At 46.3% G+C, this 14,797-nt stretch overlaps 1 protein-coding gene across 1 annotated transcript in view; it reads right to left on the reverse strand.

Annotated features, from left to right (window-relative positions):
• Positions 1 to 14,797, reverse strand: part of LOC311152828 (A disintegrin and metalloproteinase with thrombospondin motifs 3-like) — a 57,499-nt gene that overhangs the window by 24,834 nt on the left and 17,868 nt on the right. Inside the window, exon 4 of the mRNA XM_084204233.1 lies at positions 12,025 to 12,181. Within this exon, the coding sequence (XP_084060359.1) occupies positions 12,025 to 12,181 (157 nt within the window). The remainder of the gene's footprint in view (positions 1 to 12,024; positions 12,182 to 14,797) is intronic.

Below are 14,797 nucleotides of genomic sequence, written 5' to 3' on the forward strand. Positions count from 1 at the left end.
CCTGCACCTCGCACAGATGTGTTATGAATCTAACTCGCACTGTTTCCACACAGGATATTTTGATCATTCCCCTCTCCTTTTCCCCATCCCCATCCCATCCAAAATAGCACAGACTCATAATCATAAATTCTCCTGTTCTGACCTGAAAGACCATTCTTTCAAGGACTACTTCTCTTGGAAAAGCTGTGACTAAGGAGAAGGAGTTTTTCTGCAAGGTTCGTCCCTGCAGTCTGCCCTGAGAGGTGAGGTCTGCTGGAAGCATCTTCCATAGGGAATTAGTACTTCTTTCTATCCAGAGCCCCCCTTCTGCCTCCTGACACTCAAACACACTCAGACAAAGCATAAATTTCCAACTCCCACATACAAGGTAACTAGAGTAAATTGAAAGGCTATTGCTGGAACCTCATCACAATGTGTGAGAATCCAAAATGCCATTTATTTGTGGAATGACACTGGACCAAGGGTTTCATGCCTCTTCAGTAGCACTCTCTCAATGAAGCTGCTCCTGAAACCCAAGGAATTTTCCTGTCAGAGGAGAGCTGCCAACTTTCCCTCTTTGGCGAGCAGGGTTCCATTCTTGCACCTCTCCCCATTTCCTGCACAGTGTTGCTTTAATGAGCCCTCCAGTCTGGTGGAAAGCTAACAGAGACAGCGAGAAAAAGCCTAATAATAAAAAGGAGGAGAACCTGAGAGGGGAGAAGATTTAGGAAGAATTTTCCATTGAATACACAGTGGGTCTGACTAGAAATACGACAAAAAGGAGACAGTTCTCCTCTGCAAAAGGAGGGAAACCAGCCCAAGTGTTCAGTTTAGACACATAAAAGGACCTCTTAAGCTAAGTAATAAATTTAATGACTTAGAACTACAAAGAAGAAATGCTTAGTCAAATATTGTGTTGCTGAAAATGCAGCAAGAAAGAGTCCTATTTCAATCCTGTCATGCAAAAATGCAGAGCCCTCATCTTGGATTCAACCCCTAACTAACACAAAGGCAAGCTTAGCCCGGCTCTGGATCCCAGGCTGACAGTGTGGCTGCAGGGGCTGAACTCCCAAAGGAGGAAGGCAGTGGGAATGATGTGAGATGGGCAGTCCAAGGTGAGAGAAAGGCTGTTCAAAACTGGGAGACAACAGAATGAACCAATGCAGCAGAAGAGTAGAAGGGGCACAACAGCAAATAATACCAATTTTACAAAGTGTATCCAAGCGTTAGTCATGGATAATAAGCCTCTCTCTCTCGCCTCATGGAATTTCAGCCATTTCTCAAAATTCCACTGGCATAAATATAAAGGAAAAGCTCCAACTATGAACTGTCACTGAATGCTGTTGAACTCGGGCTCCTGCTTTTTTTTCCGTGAATGCACTGTAAGTCAGCATTCCAAGAGCAACAAATGTCTCCAAGCCCAAGCTATTTCCCAACAGTCCATGGACCACGAGAGTGTCCAAGATAACAGCGAAAATATGCACAAGGCCATTCTACCCAGATATCACATCCACAGAGGAAGGGGGTGTCCCAAAAGCCCAGGCTGACCTGCACAAAGGGGGTCTTGGGTCGGGAGAACAAGCAGCTTTAAAAGCCCAAAGATCACCACACCGCTGACCTGAAAATCCTGAAAAAACAAACAACATCCGAGCCATTAGTGAGACAGAGTATCTGCTTGGGACTTGGGAAGTTTGATTTGGATAGAAGCTCTGCCACTGTGGAACAGCCACTTCCAAACTGTGGGCATCAACTTACCCACTTCTAGTTGGGGTAATAGCCTGCAGTGTCTTTGAATATCCCACTCCAGCTGTAAATATCATTGCCAACCCAAATAAGCCTTCACAGAAGATGCTGAAAGCAGCTTACTATGTCCCAAGTACCTAAAAGGTTTCCCAGATGCTCTTGGTTGTCCAGGTCTGCTCTTCCACAGAAAAGCACCTGAGGGAACTCACTGTGCAGCAGCGCAGTTTCTCCCTGGCTTTCCAGCTTCTGCCTCAGCTTCCCTGGCATGGCAGACACAATCCTATCTTTTACCTGTGCCAGTGCCTCACCACTCTCATTGGACACCTGCACAGGGACTGCAAAGTACGGAGCTATGTGGAGATCCTGGCAGCTGGAACACCTGCACACTGTGCCATCACCCCTGAGGTTCAGAAAAGGGATGGTGAATTCCATGCAGGGAATTCTCTCTCTAGAAAGAAATTTAAACTCTAATTTCTTAAGGCTAAAAGAAGGGAGACAGGACAGCTGGAGGCAGAGGACTCTGGATTTCCACAGTGCCTTACATCTGATGAACAGCTGTGAGTCAACCTGCGTGGCAAAGGCTCAAGAATACAAGCGCTCAGCTCTAAATCCTACAGAGACAGGGAATGACCTGCAGGAGACATTGCTGCCTTTTCCCCATTGCCCCCCCATCAAGTGCCACAGGGCTCTCCTTTCCATGGGAACAAACATCCCAAATAAGGGATGTTAGAGGGCCTGACCAAGAAACAGGCATTTGGGTTTAGTGCCTGTCGAATTCCTCTCACTATCACAAACTCTAAGTGAGCCTGGAGATGGAAAGGGAGCACATCTGTTCACTGCAGGGCTGGTGAGACGTTCCCAGTAACGAGGCAGATGCTTCCAAATGCAAGTGGATGGGATGCCCAGATGGCTTTCATTGTCCCATTTTTCCAAGCAGCCTGACAAACTTCAGATATAAAAAAATAAATATGATAGATGATTCTGTCTCGCCAGCAAAAAAAAAAAAAAAAAAAAAAAAAAAAAAGAAAAGAAAAGAGCATGTTTGACAAAGAGCAAAGGAAGCAGATCTGAAGAGGTCGAACTTCATCAGCCTTCCTCCAATTAAACCGAGTGTCTAATCAACCCCCACAACATGGCACAGTGCTGCCTGAGCCCTCAAAGAACAGACACTTAATTGATTTATCTCCCCTTGTGTTCCCTACTAAAGAGCACTGTTAACTAAAGGAAGACTGATTTTTACTTCTAGTAGTAAATGTTCTCAGCATCTGAAACTTGGAAGCTTTTTAGTGCTGAAAGTAATGAAACTATATTGTTACTTTTTCTTGGCAGGGAAAACTCTGATTAAGAAAAGGTGCTTGAAATAAATCAAGAATCAACGCTGTAAAAGCAAATTGAAAAACACCATTAAACTACCAAAGCAGAGGGCTCAAATGCATCTGTTTGCAAATTCACTTGTGATCAGGAATACAAAGAACATGGAGTTGGCTATGGAGGAACCTGAGCAGAACCCAGGGATAAAGGTAGTGCCTTTTCAAGGACTGTTTAGGACAAACTACTTAAAACAGATGAAAAAATTAATTACATGGTTTCTGGATACTCACTGCCTGTTGCTTAGAACTGAGCATTCCAAAAGTAAATAAATAAGGTAGTAAATTATTTTATGAAGTGGACTTTTACTGCTATCATAGATCTATGGAATACAAGGCTTTTGCTGAAAATCAACCACATCTATGATGCTACTAATGACATCATCTGTGATGATAGCCATTAGAGTTTCTCCATAAGCCACAGAGTACAATGAGTTACCCTTTCACTCTGAGGTACTTCTAGGGAGTTTTCAAAAGAGGTTGCCACAGATGAAATGAAAGCAAGGGATACACTTGGAATTGCTCTCAGTCTAGAAGCATCAGCTGAATTTTTCCCATTCAACAACATGATTTTTAAGTAGAGTTTGAGATACTTGCTCCATGTCATGAGGAAACATGGAAGATCAGAACTCAGTTTCACCATGGGTTGGCCCTGAGCTTCCTTTCTGCCCTAAGCAAGGGGACAAAAAAGCCCCCAAACAATCTTCATCATCAAATCACAGATAACCAAAGACAAATGAAAATCTACATCCAGAAACAAAAGACACTAATTTGTAGCTGGCTCCTAATTAGCTCCCTCACTTGGTTAGCAAGTCCAAGACCTAAGTGAAAAGTACATCACTGTTTGGCAGAGCAGCCTGCACCCATCCCCAGTGATTCTGCTCAAGCTACATTCAGAGCTCCTAAGGAACATCCTCAGCAGCTTCTTCTCTTGCCCCAGGGTCCTCTTCTCCTGGCTTACAGGGACCTCCCACTAGCCCAGGTTGCTCCAAGCCCCATGCAGCCCGGCTTTGAACACCTCCAGGGATGGGGCAGCCTCAGCCTCCCTGGACAATGTGTGCCAGGGCCTCCCCAGCCCCAAGGGGAGAATTTCTCCCAGTGTCCCATCTCACCCTGCCCTCTGGCAGTGGGAAGCTGGCCCATGCTGCACACTGCAGAAATCCCCAGGCCCACAAACTTGCACTCTCTGCTTGCATGGACCTTCTCAAGGCTCAGGATACCACTGCACAGCACTTGGACACACAGTGCAGGAGAGCCTGGACAGGAGGGAACTGGCATACACTAAGCTGGTAAATGATTACAGCAGCAACTCTGCTGGAATAAATGATGGACAAGGAGGAAACACATCCAAACCCTTCAGGCCCAGAGCTTATTTTGTTGCTCAAGGGCAACCCCAGACCCATCACATACTCTCCCATTGATCTGACTTCTGTAAATAATTAACACAGTTACTACTACCTCTTACTTTAATACCTCTGACAGATTTATTGTCAAGGAGAGAAAAGCACAACTACTATTCCTCCTGGAAATGGTGACTTTATGTTCTCTGGAGCTATTAGTGAAGAGAAGTGGAAAGGCAGAGCAGAGCTCTCCATTAAGAAAGCACAAGGCTCCTTGCATCACTTGTTACTGTTTCCAGCAGAGACTAAAAAAGCTCAGTTTACAGTGTGTTTAACCCTGTTGCAGTTGAAAATTTATTTTAGGTATTATTAGGATTTTGCACAAGAGGATCTGTGCATTTGGGAGTTTTTATTCTAATTTGCACTAACCAGGTGGTGTGGATTTATAATTTGATGTCTCTAGGACTACAGAACAGAGTTATTTGGCAAATGGCAACAGGATAGTCATTTCACACAAAAAGAGAGCACCTGCTAATCAAGTGTGCACTTCCACACACACTCACAGCCCACACTCCCTATCCTCCCTGGAGGATGCCAGTGTCTGAACCCAGGCTTCTCCAGATATCTAGGTCCACTGCTGGGCATCCTGTGCAGAGCTATGGGAGAGGGAGGAAGATCCCACCCTTTCTAGCCACCTGACAGAGCCAGCCTGTTGCCAGGATCAAGGGGAAGGACAAACCTCTTCCCTGCAGGCGTGTCACTGGCTGCTGGGAGGCAGCAGCCTGCTTGTTACCTGTGTGGAGAGGCAAAATGCCAGAGGAGACACAAGGGCATGCCTCCTGGGGCTAGGTCCTCAACCCTTTCCAGGGAATGCTTAGAAATAAGCCCTGCCAATAATGCTGCAAAGGAAGACACAGCAAAGAAACGCTTCCCTTGGCTACTCCTGGAGTACAAGCCAGCTAAGCTCTTCATCCCTGCCTGGGTTCTCCTCCCAAACCACATGGTATTTGGTGGAATCCAACACAGAGTTCCACAGGTCAGCCTCTCCCCGTCACCATGCACGAGAAGTCAGCTTCGCTGAGACATCAGCTCCCTCCTTCCCAACTCTAACTGCAGACTCGTGTGACTTTTAATAACCTCCAGAACCCTAATTATCTGGCTGATCCTGACCCATGTTATTAGAATACTCCAAAGAATGATTAGGCAAGGTATTCTGGAAAAAAAAAACAAACAACAACCCTGTTTTCTTACCAAACAACAGCTGGGTCATGCTGTTACTCTGAAGTGTTTTACTATTGCATTTTGGAAAGATTTCTGCACTTGTGTAACCCAGAAACGGATCTGAAGAAACTCAGTCCACTGGGAGCAGCGCGAAGTCCGAGGCTGCTGTTCTCACGTTCGTCATTCCACGTTCCTGTCAGCTCCAGCTGCCCAGCTCTGTGTCATCCCACACACCACAAACCAGATCAGCTCCTTTAGCATCTGCACCGTGCTTGGAAGGGACAAAGGGAAGGGTGACAGCGAGCTCTGGGACACCTTGGTGTAATACATGGGGCGCAGCAAGAGTTAGTCCAGGGTAACCCCACCCAAAGCAGGAGCATGGCATCCAAACTGCTCCTTCAAAACACACCAGGCGCGTTTTCCCTCTGCCATAAACCACAGATGCCAACATCTCATCCAGGTATTTTCAAAGATAGAAATGAATTAAACTGCCCTCGGCTTGCATTCTTAAGCTGTTTCTAGGATCTTCCTATAAATTTACTGAGCATCAGACCCATTAAAAACCAGGTGTCTCACAGTGGGGCAAAATGCTAAAACTGCAGAAAATTCAGGAGGAGAAAGTCCAAGAAGAGTCCTACAGCATGGAAATTACCCTTTTATGTTATGACACTAACTGGTATGTTTTACTTCATTTTCCCATCAAAAGCCTGCTGTAGAACACAGACTGATCAAGCAAAGCTCTCTGCTCCCAGTGACAGTGTCTCTTGGTGCTCTCATTTTGATCCTAAATTGGTAGGATGCTCATGTGAAACACATGAACAAGCCTCAGCCCCCACAAGCCGTGGGAGAATTCATTTCCTCTGGTTCCTGACCTCTGATTCCCATAAACTCCCCCTGATAAGGCAGCTCCTCTGACTCTCATTCCCATATTCTCAGAGAGTGGCATCCTGGTACTTACATCCTGCTCCATAAAAAGCACTTGGAACCATCTCATGTGCACCTTTCTGATCAAACCCAGGGGTGGAGAGGAGCCACTTCACACCCAAGCCAGGAACCTCAGTCCTACGAGGGCCACCCAAGGGCGATCCTCGCCTTGGCACGTCTCTCCCAGGTTACTCTGAGAATGTCATCTGTAAACCAAACAGGCTCCTTCACACAGGACCAGCTGCTTACACAATATTGAAACCCTCTCCTCTCTGTCAGCACCACTGTTTATTGAAAGTCTTCTTCTTCCTATGCAATTTGGGGGCACAGGGAGTTTTTGTTGGAAAATGCTATGAGCCTTGGAATGGCTGCAAGTTGAGTGTACTGACCTGTCTCTATTTTTTCAATTTTCCCTTCATACAGATTTTTCTGTGTGTTTTACTGCTCTGGCGCTGGGTGCCTGCAGTTGGAATGAAGCCTTTATTCTTGGTTTTATTTAAAAATCATTTTCCTTTGTTATTGCCAAGAACAGGAGACGACTTAAGCAGATGGATGTTCCTGCTCTCATCAGGCACAACCTCCCCGACACAGACAGAGCACATCAGTCACTTCACAGCACCTCCTGATCCACTCCTGCTCAAGCCTTTCTTTCTTAAAAAAAAAAAATGGAAGCTTTTCCTCACTATAAAGTCCGTATTTCCCTTTGCTTCCTATACAACCATCATTCCTATACAACCTACATTCCTTTTCTTTTATACCATACTGTGCTCTTCCTGTTCTATTTGACTGCCTTTTCCTTAAGCAAACTGTTACCTGAAAAAAAAAACCAAAAAAAAAAAAACCAAAAAAAAAAGAAAAAACCCAACCCCACAAACTATATTCAGTGAAGAACTTCAGAGAATCCACTTCAGTTTCAATGTGAGAGAAGAAGGCTAAATTAAAAGCAAAAGCTCCAGAAGTGCTGGACAAAGAACGGGATGTCCTTAGACAATGCAGGTTATTGCCATCAACACAAGTTATTGGTGGCCCTTTCTTGGGGGACTACCAGAGAGCAGGAGAGAGACCTTTGACCTGATATTAGGGGAGAAATAGTTCCCTCTGAGCGTTGTGAGGCCCTGGCAGAGGCTGCCCAAAGAAGCTGCCCCACCTCTGGAAGCGTCCAAGGCCAGGCTGGATGGGCCTTGAAGCTGGCTGGGACAGTGGAAGGTGTCCCTGCCCATGGCAGGGGGTGGAGCAAGATGACCCTTAAGGTCCCTTCCAACCAGGCCACACTGGGATCCTGTGTTGATACAAGAATGTCCATATTGAACAGAGGATGTTACACAACATGCTGTAATGAGTCTGCACAGAAATAATTTCCATCTTCCCCATTGTTCTGATGCACAAACTTGTGTGGTGGGCTGTGCAGCATCAAAAATATCCTCTACCAGAACACAGGTCATGAGAAATTCTGCTGAGAAAGAGCTCAGACACCCTCCAGCACGACAGCGTCCCTGAGAACCACTAATGTGCCTGGGGAAGTGCGCAGGGAGCTCTCCCAAGCAGGCAAGAGTCTTCCCACCCTTCTACCTTCTATTCCAGGGTTTCATTCCCAGGCAACCAGGAGCAATTCCCAAATCATTTCTTCCTCCTACATGTTTCCCACCTGGGACAAAGACACTCGACGCCAGCGCCATGGCAACCCCATCAGGCACACAGGCACTTTGGTTCTTTGGGGAAAATGAAAATTCTGAAAGGAAGCTGGGAGATAAAGGCTCCTACTCCTTGTTTCCCACTGTTAGGAAGTAATTACTAAAATACTTTCATCTCAAGTGCTTGCTGGGTGAATAGGTTGTCATTTAAGAAATACTGTGGTGTGAAGAAGAGGATGAAAGAGGAAAGCTCCAAGTACGTTACCACGCTGTGTAACCACTCAGCTCGGGGCTGGGTGTGATCATTCTACCACACAGAAGTGCACAGAAAAAATGATAAATGAACAAACAGGAGCAAAGACGAAATGAATACTCAGTTATCAGCTCGAGCAGCCTCTGATCCAAACCCTGCCTCATCATCCCACTGCTGTCAGTCTGAGTGTTCCCACTGACTCCACTGGACTTGGATCAGGCTTTTATGTTTCTGAAACATAGCTTGGGTTTTGTTTTACCACACTCTTGAGCCAAATTCAGTAGAACTCGTTGGTGCAAATTTGATTGTAAATGCTACAAGTTCTTTGCCTGTTTCTGCTGCATCTTGAGCGCTTTCAAGGGATAAGGTTAATAATGATCCCACTTTTCAGTGATGTTTCCCAGCTTATTGACAAGGAGCAGCTTCTTTTCAAGCCACCCAGAGTAATATCATTGTTACACTTCCAAAACCTCCCCAACTCAGGCTTGTCCTGAGAGCATTTCCTTCCATTCCTGAGTAAAAAGCTGTTTTGCTGAGAAAATGGTAAGGATTTATTTAAGTCATGTTTTAACATGCCAGCCTCATACACTGCTCTGTTTCTTTCAGTTCTGCTTGTACAGCTCATTCGCTCTCTGTCCCTCAGATCCTTCACCCCCATCATGGAGACTTGGCCTTTGTTTCCTTTTGCCCTTAAGGACAAACATTTTTTGATGTAAGAGACATTACTTGGGAGTAACACAACGTGAACACTGACTACCTGCAGTACTCAACCCAAACCAGAAGCGCAGATGTTCAGTGTCTTTAGGATCAAGACTTAAATGACTGGGGAAGTGGAGCTTACAAATGTCATCCCAGGACAACCTGACATGGAAAAGCTGGCAGGAGACTGTCATGTGTATTTACACCCATGCAGACCTCTAGACACCGTCCTGCTCTGTGATATGCTTCCCAGAGCAGGCCTAACCAGGAGCTCATCCCAGATGCTTCAAAACAAAGGGCCAGTGTCACATTCCACTGCATTTAAGTGTTTTTTTAATAGCTGGGATTTCCCATGGGAGGCCTTGCCTTCTACCCCACAGAGGAGGAAGAGCTTCCTTTGGCCAGGGGAACTAACCTGAGCCCAGCACTTCAAACCGGCAAACACCCTGCACTATGGACACCACAAGGACCAGGTAGGAGCTTGGGTTAATGCAATTATTTTAACACTCGGTGGTCCAGACCTACTGCTTTCCTGCACTGCCTTACCTAGCAGAAGGAAGATCAGATTCCAAGGAATACAGTCAGAAAAGATCCTTTGAATCAGCAGACAGATTACCCATGACATACAAATAGTCAATCCTGCCTACAGCCTGGCAAAATATGGAAAATGATCCACATTTCCCTGATGCCACTGAGTGAGAGCAGAGGCATTTTCTAAGCACAGAAGATAGAAAACTAGCTACAATGCCCTGGTATCAAAACAAACCCCAAATATTCAGGTCCATTTATATGCAAGAGATCCTACTCACACCAAAATGACTGAAAAGACAGAGGTATAAAAAGGCAATAACTAATGAAGGAATCCTTCAAGGAGTCTAAACTGGTTGTGCACACACACAAAGAAAAATTCCCCATAGGAATGGGGCAGGATTTCCAATTACATTTCTTGAGCATATCATGTAAGGCTTCTAAAGAAATCAGTCTCCACACACAGCAAACTAGGAGAACAATCCATGCAAATTGCCACTGTCATTCCCTCAAGAGGCTGTCCAGAGCCATGGATACCATCAATAGAAATCAGCACAGGGTGCTCCTCCAGGCTGGGAAGCCTGAACCCACACCATCCAGCATGGATGCCTGAGGCATCCCAACACCTTCCCCAGAACCCCACACATTTCTGGGTCCCACTTAAGACAGCTCAGGAAAGCTTCATCAAAGGGAGAGCCCTAAAGGAAGCAGGGAAAGAGAAGTGGGTAGGTGTGCTGGCTTCCTTGAGAGCCCCAGATAGGAACCCATCCATGCTCCTCAGCCCTGTGATCACCGCTCAAGCCTTGCCCTCAGGATGGCAGCTTTTCGACTCCCAACTCCTACACCCATTCTGTCCAACTATTTGAGCAATGTCCAACCAACCCCCAGACGCTGTAAATCCTGCAGCAACACCAGATGGCCTGTCAGACTGCGAGCTCCTGCCACACAGCTAGAGCTGGAAGCCTCCCTCTCAGAAAAGTGACTTGCAGGGATAACATGACACAGCGTGTCCCGTGTCACTGCCGAGAAAGGCTGTCACGCTGCTTCCAGTTCTGTGATGGCTTCATTGACAGCAACAACTTGAAGTACTTTTGCATCCTAATGGCTGTTTTGTTGAGTCATCTGTCATGTGCCACTGAAAATGTGGATTTGTGTGTGTGCTGGCTGAGCTCCCAAAGCGTGAGCAGGCCGTACTCTGCATGGCTGCCTCGAGCCCCAGCACGGTGGTGGGGAGCGAGGACAGAGAAGAGAGAGGAACATTTTCATGTGCAGCTCAGACCAACCACACAACTCAACCACTGCAAACATTTCCCCAGGCTCCACAGGCTTGGGCACCCTGCTTTAACCTTCAGCAATCTTCAGGTTGGAAAAGCCCTCCAAGACCAAGTTCAGCAATTCCCCCAGCACTGCCAAGGCTACCACTAACCCATGTCCCCAAGTGCCACACCTACATGACTTCTCAATCCCTCCAGGGATGGTGACTCCTCCACAGCCCTGAGCAGCCTGTGTCAGGGCTGGACAAGCCTTTCCATGAAGAAATCTTTCCTAATATCCAATCTAAATCTGTCCTGGTGCAATGTGAGGTCACGGCCTCTTGACCTGTCACTTTTTACCTGGGAGAAGAGACTGAATCCCACCTGGCTACAGCCTCCATTCAGGGAGCTGTGACCTCCTTTCAGAGAAGGTCTCCCTGAACCTCCTCTTCTCCAGGCTAACCCCTCCCCCCAGATGCACGAGCTAGACTGGAATGGCCTTGCTGGGGTACCAAAAGCCAAGCACCTCTCGTTCAGTGCACTGTAAATACTTCTTCTCTTACTTCCCAAACCCTTTCCAGTTTCAACAATATGTGAACACAATGTAAACACAGGAATGTGAGAGGCTGAATGAGACTGGAATAAAGGCCGAGCACTGACGGGTGCAGAGCTGCTCTTTCATCCCAAGCCCAGAGCCTCACAACCCTCAACCTTCAATATGCAATGCCTTGGCTTAGGAGGATTTGTGTAATATTAAAAAGATTCACAAGCAAATGGATTAAATTACACAATGATAATTATTCTCAGACATGGTAATTATTCTCAGATGGACCAACCACATCATCTTCAAGGCAGAGGGGAATTCTTGAATGTGACAAAATATATCTGATCAACACAACTGCCTTTAGACCTCTTTCACAGCAACCAGCAGGAGGAGGAAAACAATGCAATTGGCACAATTTCGCTGTTACTCAAAAAGAAACAGGACCCAAACTTTAAACAGGAGTTGTACAGGCTCCTTCAAAAGCTTCCATAGGCTGGAGTCACCTGGAATAGACCTGCAAGCAGCCCCATGGGGTACTGTACCTCCTGTGTGCACATCGGGGAGCATGTCGGGGGGATGCTGTGCCACCGCCGAGCGCCTGTACACCATGTGGATTCTTCCCTTCTCCTCCTCCATCTGCTTTCCTCTCTCCAAAGGCTCAATGAAGTACTCGTCCTCATCAGTCCTGATCATTCCAGCCTGGTAAGGAAGAGAGAGAACACGTCCATATGCCATTTTAGAACCTAAAGACCCAGCTTGAGGCTCTAAAAACAAACACCAAGAGGGACAAAGCTTAATATGCTTGCAATACGACTGTAACCCATACATTAATTAACACCCCCCCAACACAAAAATAAATTTCACTAACAAAAAGAGCTTGAAGTTTTCCAAAGGGGCAGAAGCAGGCTGTGCATTTCCATGTGAATCCTCCCTGTAAACTGTAGTGCCAACCCAGTGCTTCCTTCCCCCCAGGCAGAGAGATGTCCAGGGAGGTGCTCGGAGCACGTATTTTTCAAGGCTCCCTTGCAGAAAAGGCTGTGGTGTATTTTCAAGAAAAAAGTATGTAGTGGAAATTATTTTTTTTTTCCCACAAAAGCACATTGATGGAGCAATCCAGGAAAGCAGTCTCCAATCTTGGAATGCTATTAATTTTACTACTTTTTTCTTCTAAATTAATGACATTCAAAATTTCCATCCACTGAAGGAGGCAGGTTGGAATCTGCGCTACTGTGGAGTTCTCCAGAGCTGTCCTCAGCATACTGTGAAAGAGGGAAGACAACAGGACCACCAAAATCCACAAGCAGCCTTTGGGGCATAGTGGCTGGAATAAACCCTCCTGTTCCCAGCACCACCTCAGCCCTGAGGCTCAGGGAAGTGGATTAACCCCTTGGCTCTCCTACAGACTCGCTTCTCCCAGGGGAGAATCCAGAAGAAACCTGCCCTAGGTCCCATCAGCACCCCATCTGCATCTACCTGACTCCCCAGTATCTGTAGCTGTCTAAATGACTTCTGAGCATTCATTCCTGTCATCCCTGCAGTTCTTCCTGTCCTCCTCGATCCAGAACAAATGGTGCAGAGTGAACACAGGGAATTTAGTGGAGTTAGAGAGATGTAAGAGCAAGTGCTTCCAGAGCTCATAACAGAAGGTACGTGGCAGTAAGGCCAAAACCAGTCTGGCTCAGGCAGCCCACCTAGGAGGGATTCCCAGGGGACACCAAACCTTATATCCTTTGCTGGACAGTCCATGGAAGCAGCAAAATCTGGAAAAGACTTTTTTTTTTCTTCCAAAATGTAAAAGATGCAGACAAGCATAAGGGAATAAGAAACAATATAAAGCCTTGAGAAAACAGCCTACAAGGGCAGGTTAAACTAAGTAATCACTCCCTGAGCCAAAATCAACAGTATTAAAAGGGGAACACGATTCCCTATAAATATGCATGGGGTGTTTGTAGGGAAAGAGGAAAGAGCCTTTCATTCAGAGAGCACAAGGGAGAGCTGTGAAGTGTCCATTAATGGCCACATTTACCCTCAGTATTAAACATTATGGGTGGGATTTCCAGAAGTATTTTAGGAAGTCAAATGCCCCCTTTTCTAGCGGTTTGCAGTATGGGTGAGGCAGTTAATTCCCAGGGACCTTTGGAAAGGCCACCCTCAAAATGTCAGGAAGTTTGCTCAGCAGTCACACTGATGGCCATTATCAAGTGCTTCTAAAACTGATCACCAGAGAGTAGGAAAGGCTTTGGGTGGTTAGACCCATCCTACCATCCCAGAGCCAACACCACGAGGCCAGAAGATGCTCTCACCTTCTGCGCCCAGTCTCCATGCCAAACTCTGCTGGTATCTGTATTGGGAACACTTTGCAAGACACAGAATCTCTCAGAAAGAAGAAAATGTTATAAGTTGCGTTGTCAAACTGTCCTTAATCCCTTTGTACCACAAAGAAAGAGTTTTTCAAACGCTGATGTGACACCCTGGGGAGCCGAGGCGTTAATTAGCAGCTATTTCTCTAAACCAGCTCTGAACAGTGGGAGAACAGATCTGTAAAGCTGCTTTAAGCAAATCAGCAACACAATACGGGAATTCAAGATGCACAGAGCTTCCCTGCATCTCTCCACATGAGAACCTTCATTTGCATTACCAGACATCCTCTCTCTGTCTCCCGATCTGCACATCCCTCTGTCGTACACAGTAACCTGGAAACACCACGTGCTGGGTCTTCACTGGGAAGAGCTGAAATGAAGCTTAATGTGATGTTAAGTTTCAAGTTTTTAAGCTTCTATCTCCCCTTGGAGATAGAAGCTTAAAAAATTGAAACTTAACATCACGTTCAAGGCTTTACATTCATCTCCAAACACAGCAGGCTGTCAATAAGTGGAAGCAGATTAATAAGCAGGTTGGAGCTTGTTCAGCAGCAGGAGGCTACATGACACGGTTATCCTTAGTAAAAAACAAGCAAGAAAAATATCAGGAATGAACACAGGGATCTAAGGACGCCAAAATCCCCTTCCCCTCCAGAAGGTGGTTCCCACTTGTGACCCCTTCAGTCACACACAGGTGCAAATATGGACTGTGCTGTTGGACCCTAGAAGGGAAGCACGAGAAGATCACAGCTCTCAGCAGAGTGAAGCAGGCTGGTGGGAAAGAGCCAGGCAGTTAGTTTCCAACCCAAGGACACTGAAGGATTCAGTGGGAAAAGGGAGAACTACCTGTGTCCTCTTTTATGGGAGAGACTATGTTCAGGAGGATGAACCTGCTTGCCTTAAAGAACAAGATCAAGGCCAACACCTGCACCAACACAAGCAAACAGACAGGATC

The sequence above is a fragment of the Fringilla coelebs genome (assembly GCF_963513975.1).
Source record: "Fringilla coelebs genome assembly, chromosome: 4".
NCBI lineage: Eukaryota > Metazoa > Chordata > Aves > Passeriformes > Fringillidae > Fringilla > Fringilla coelebs.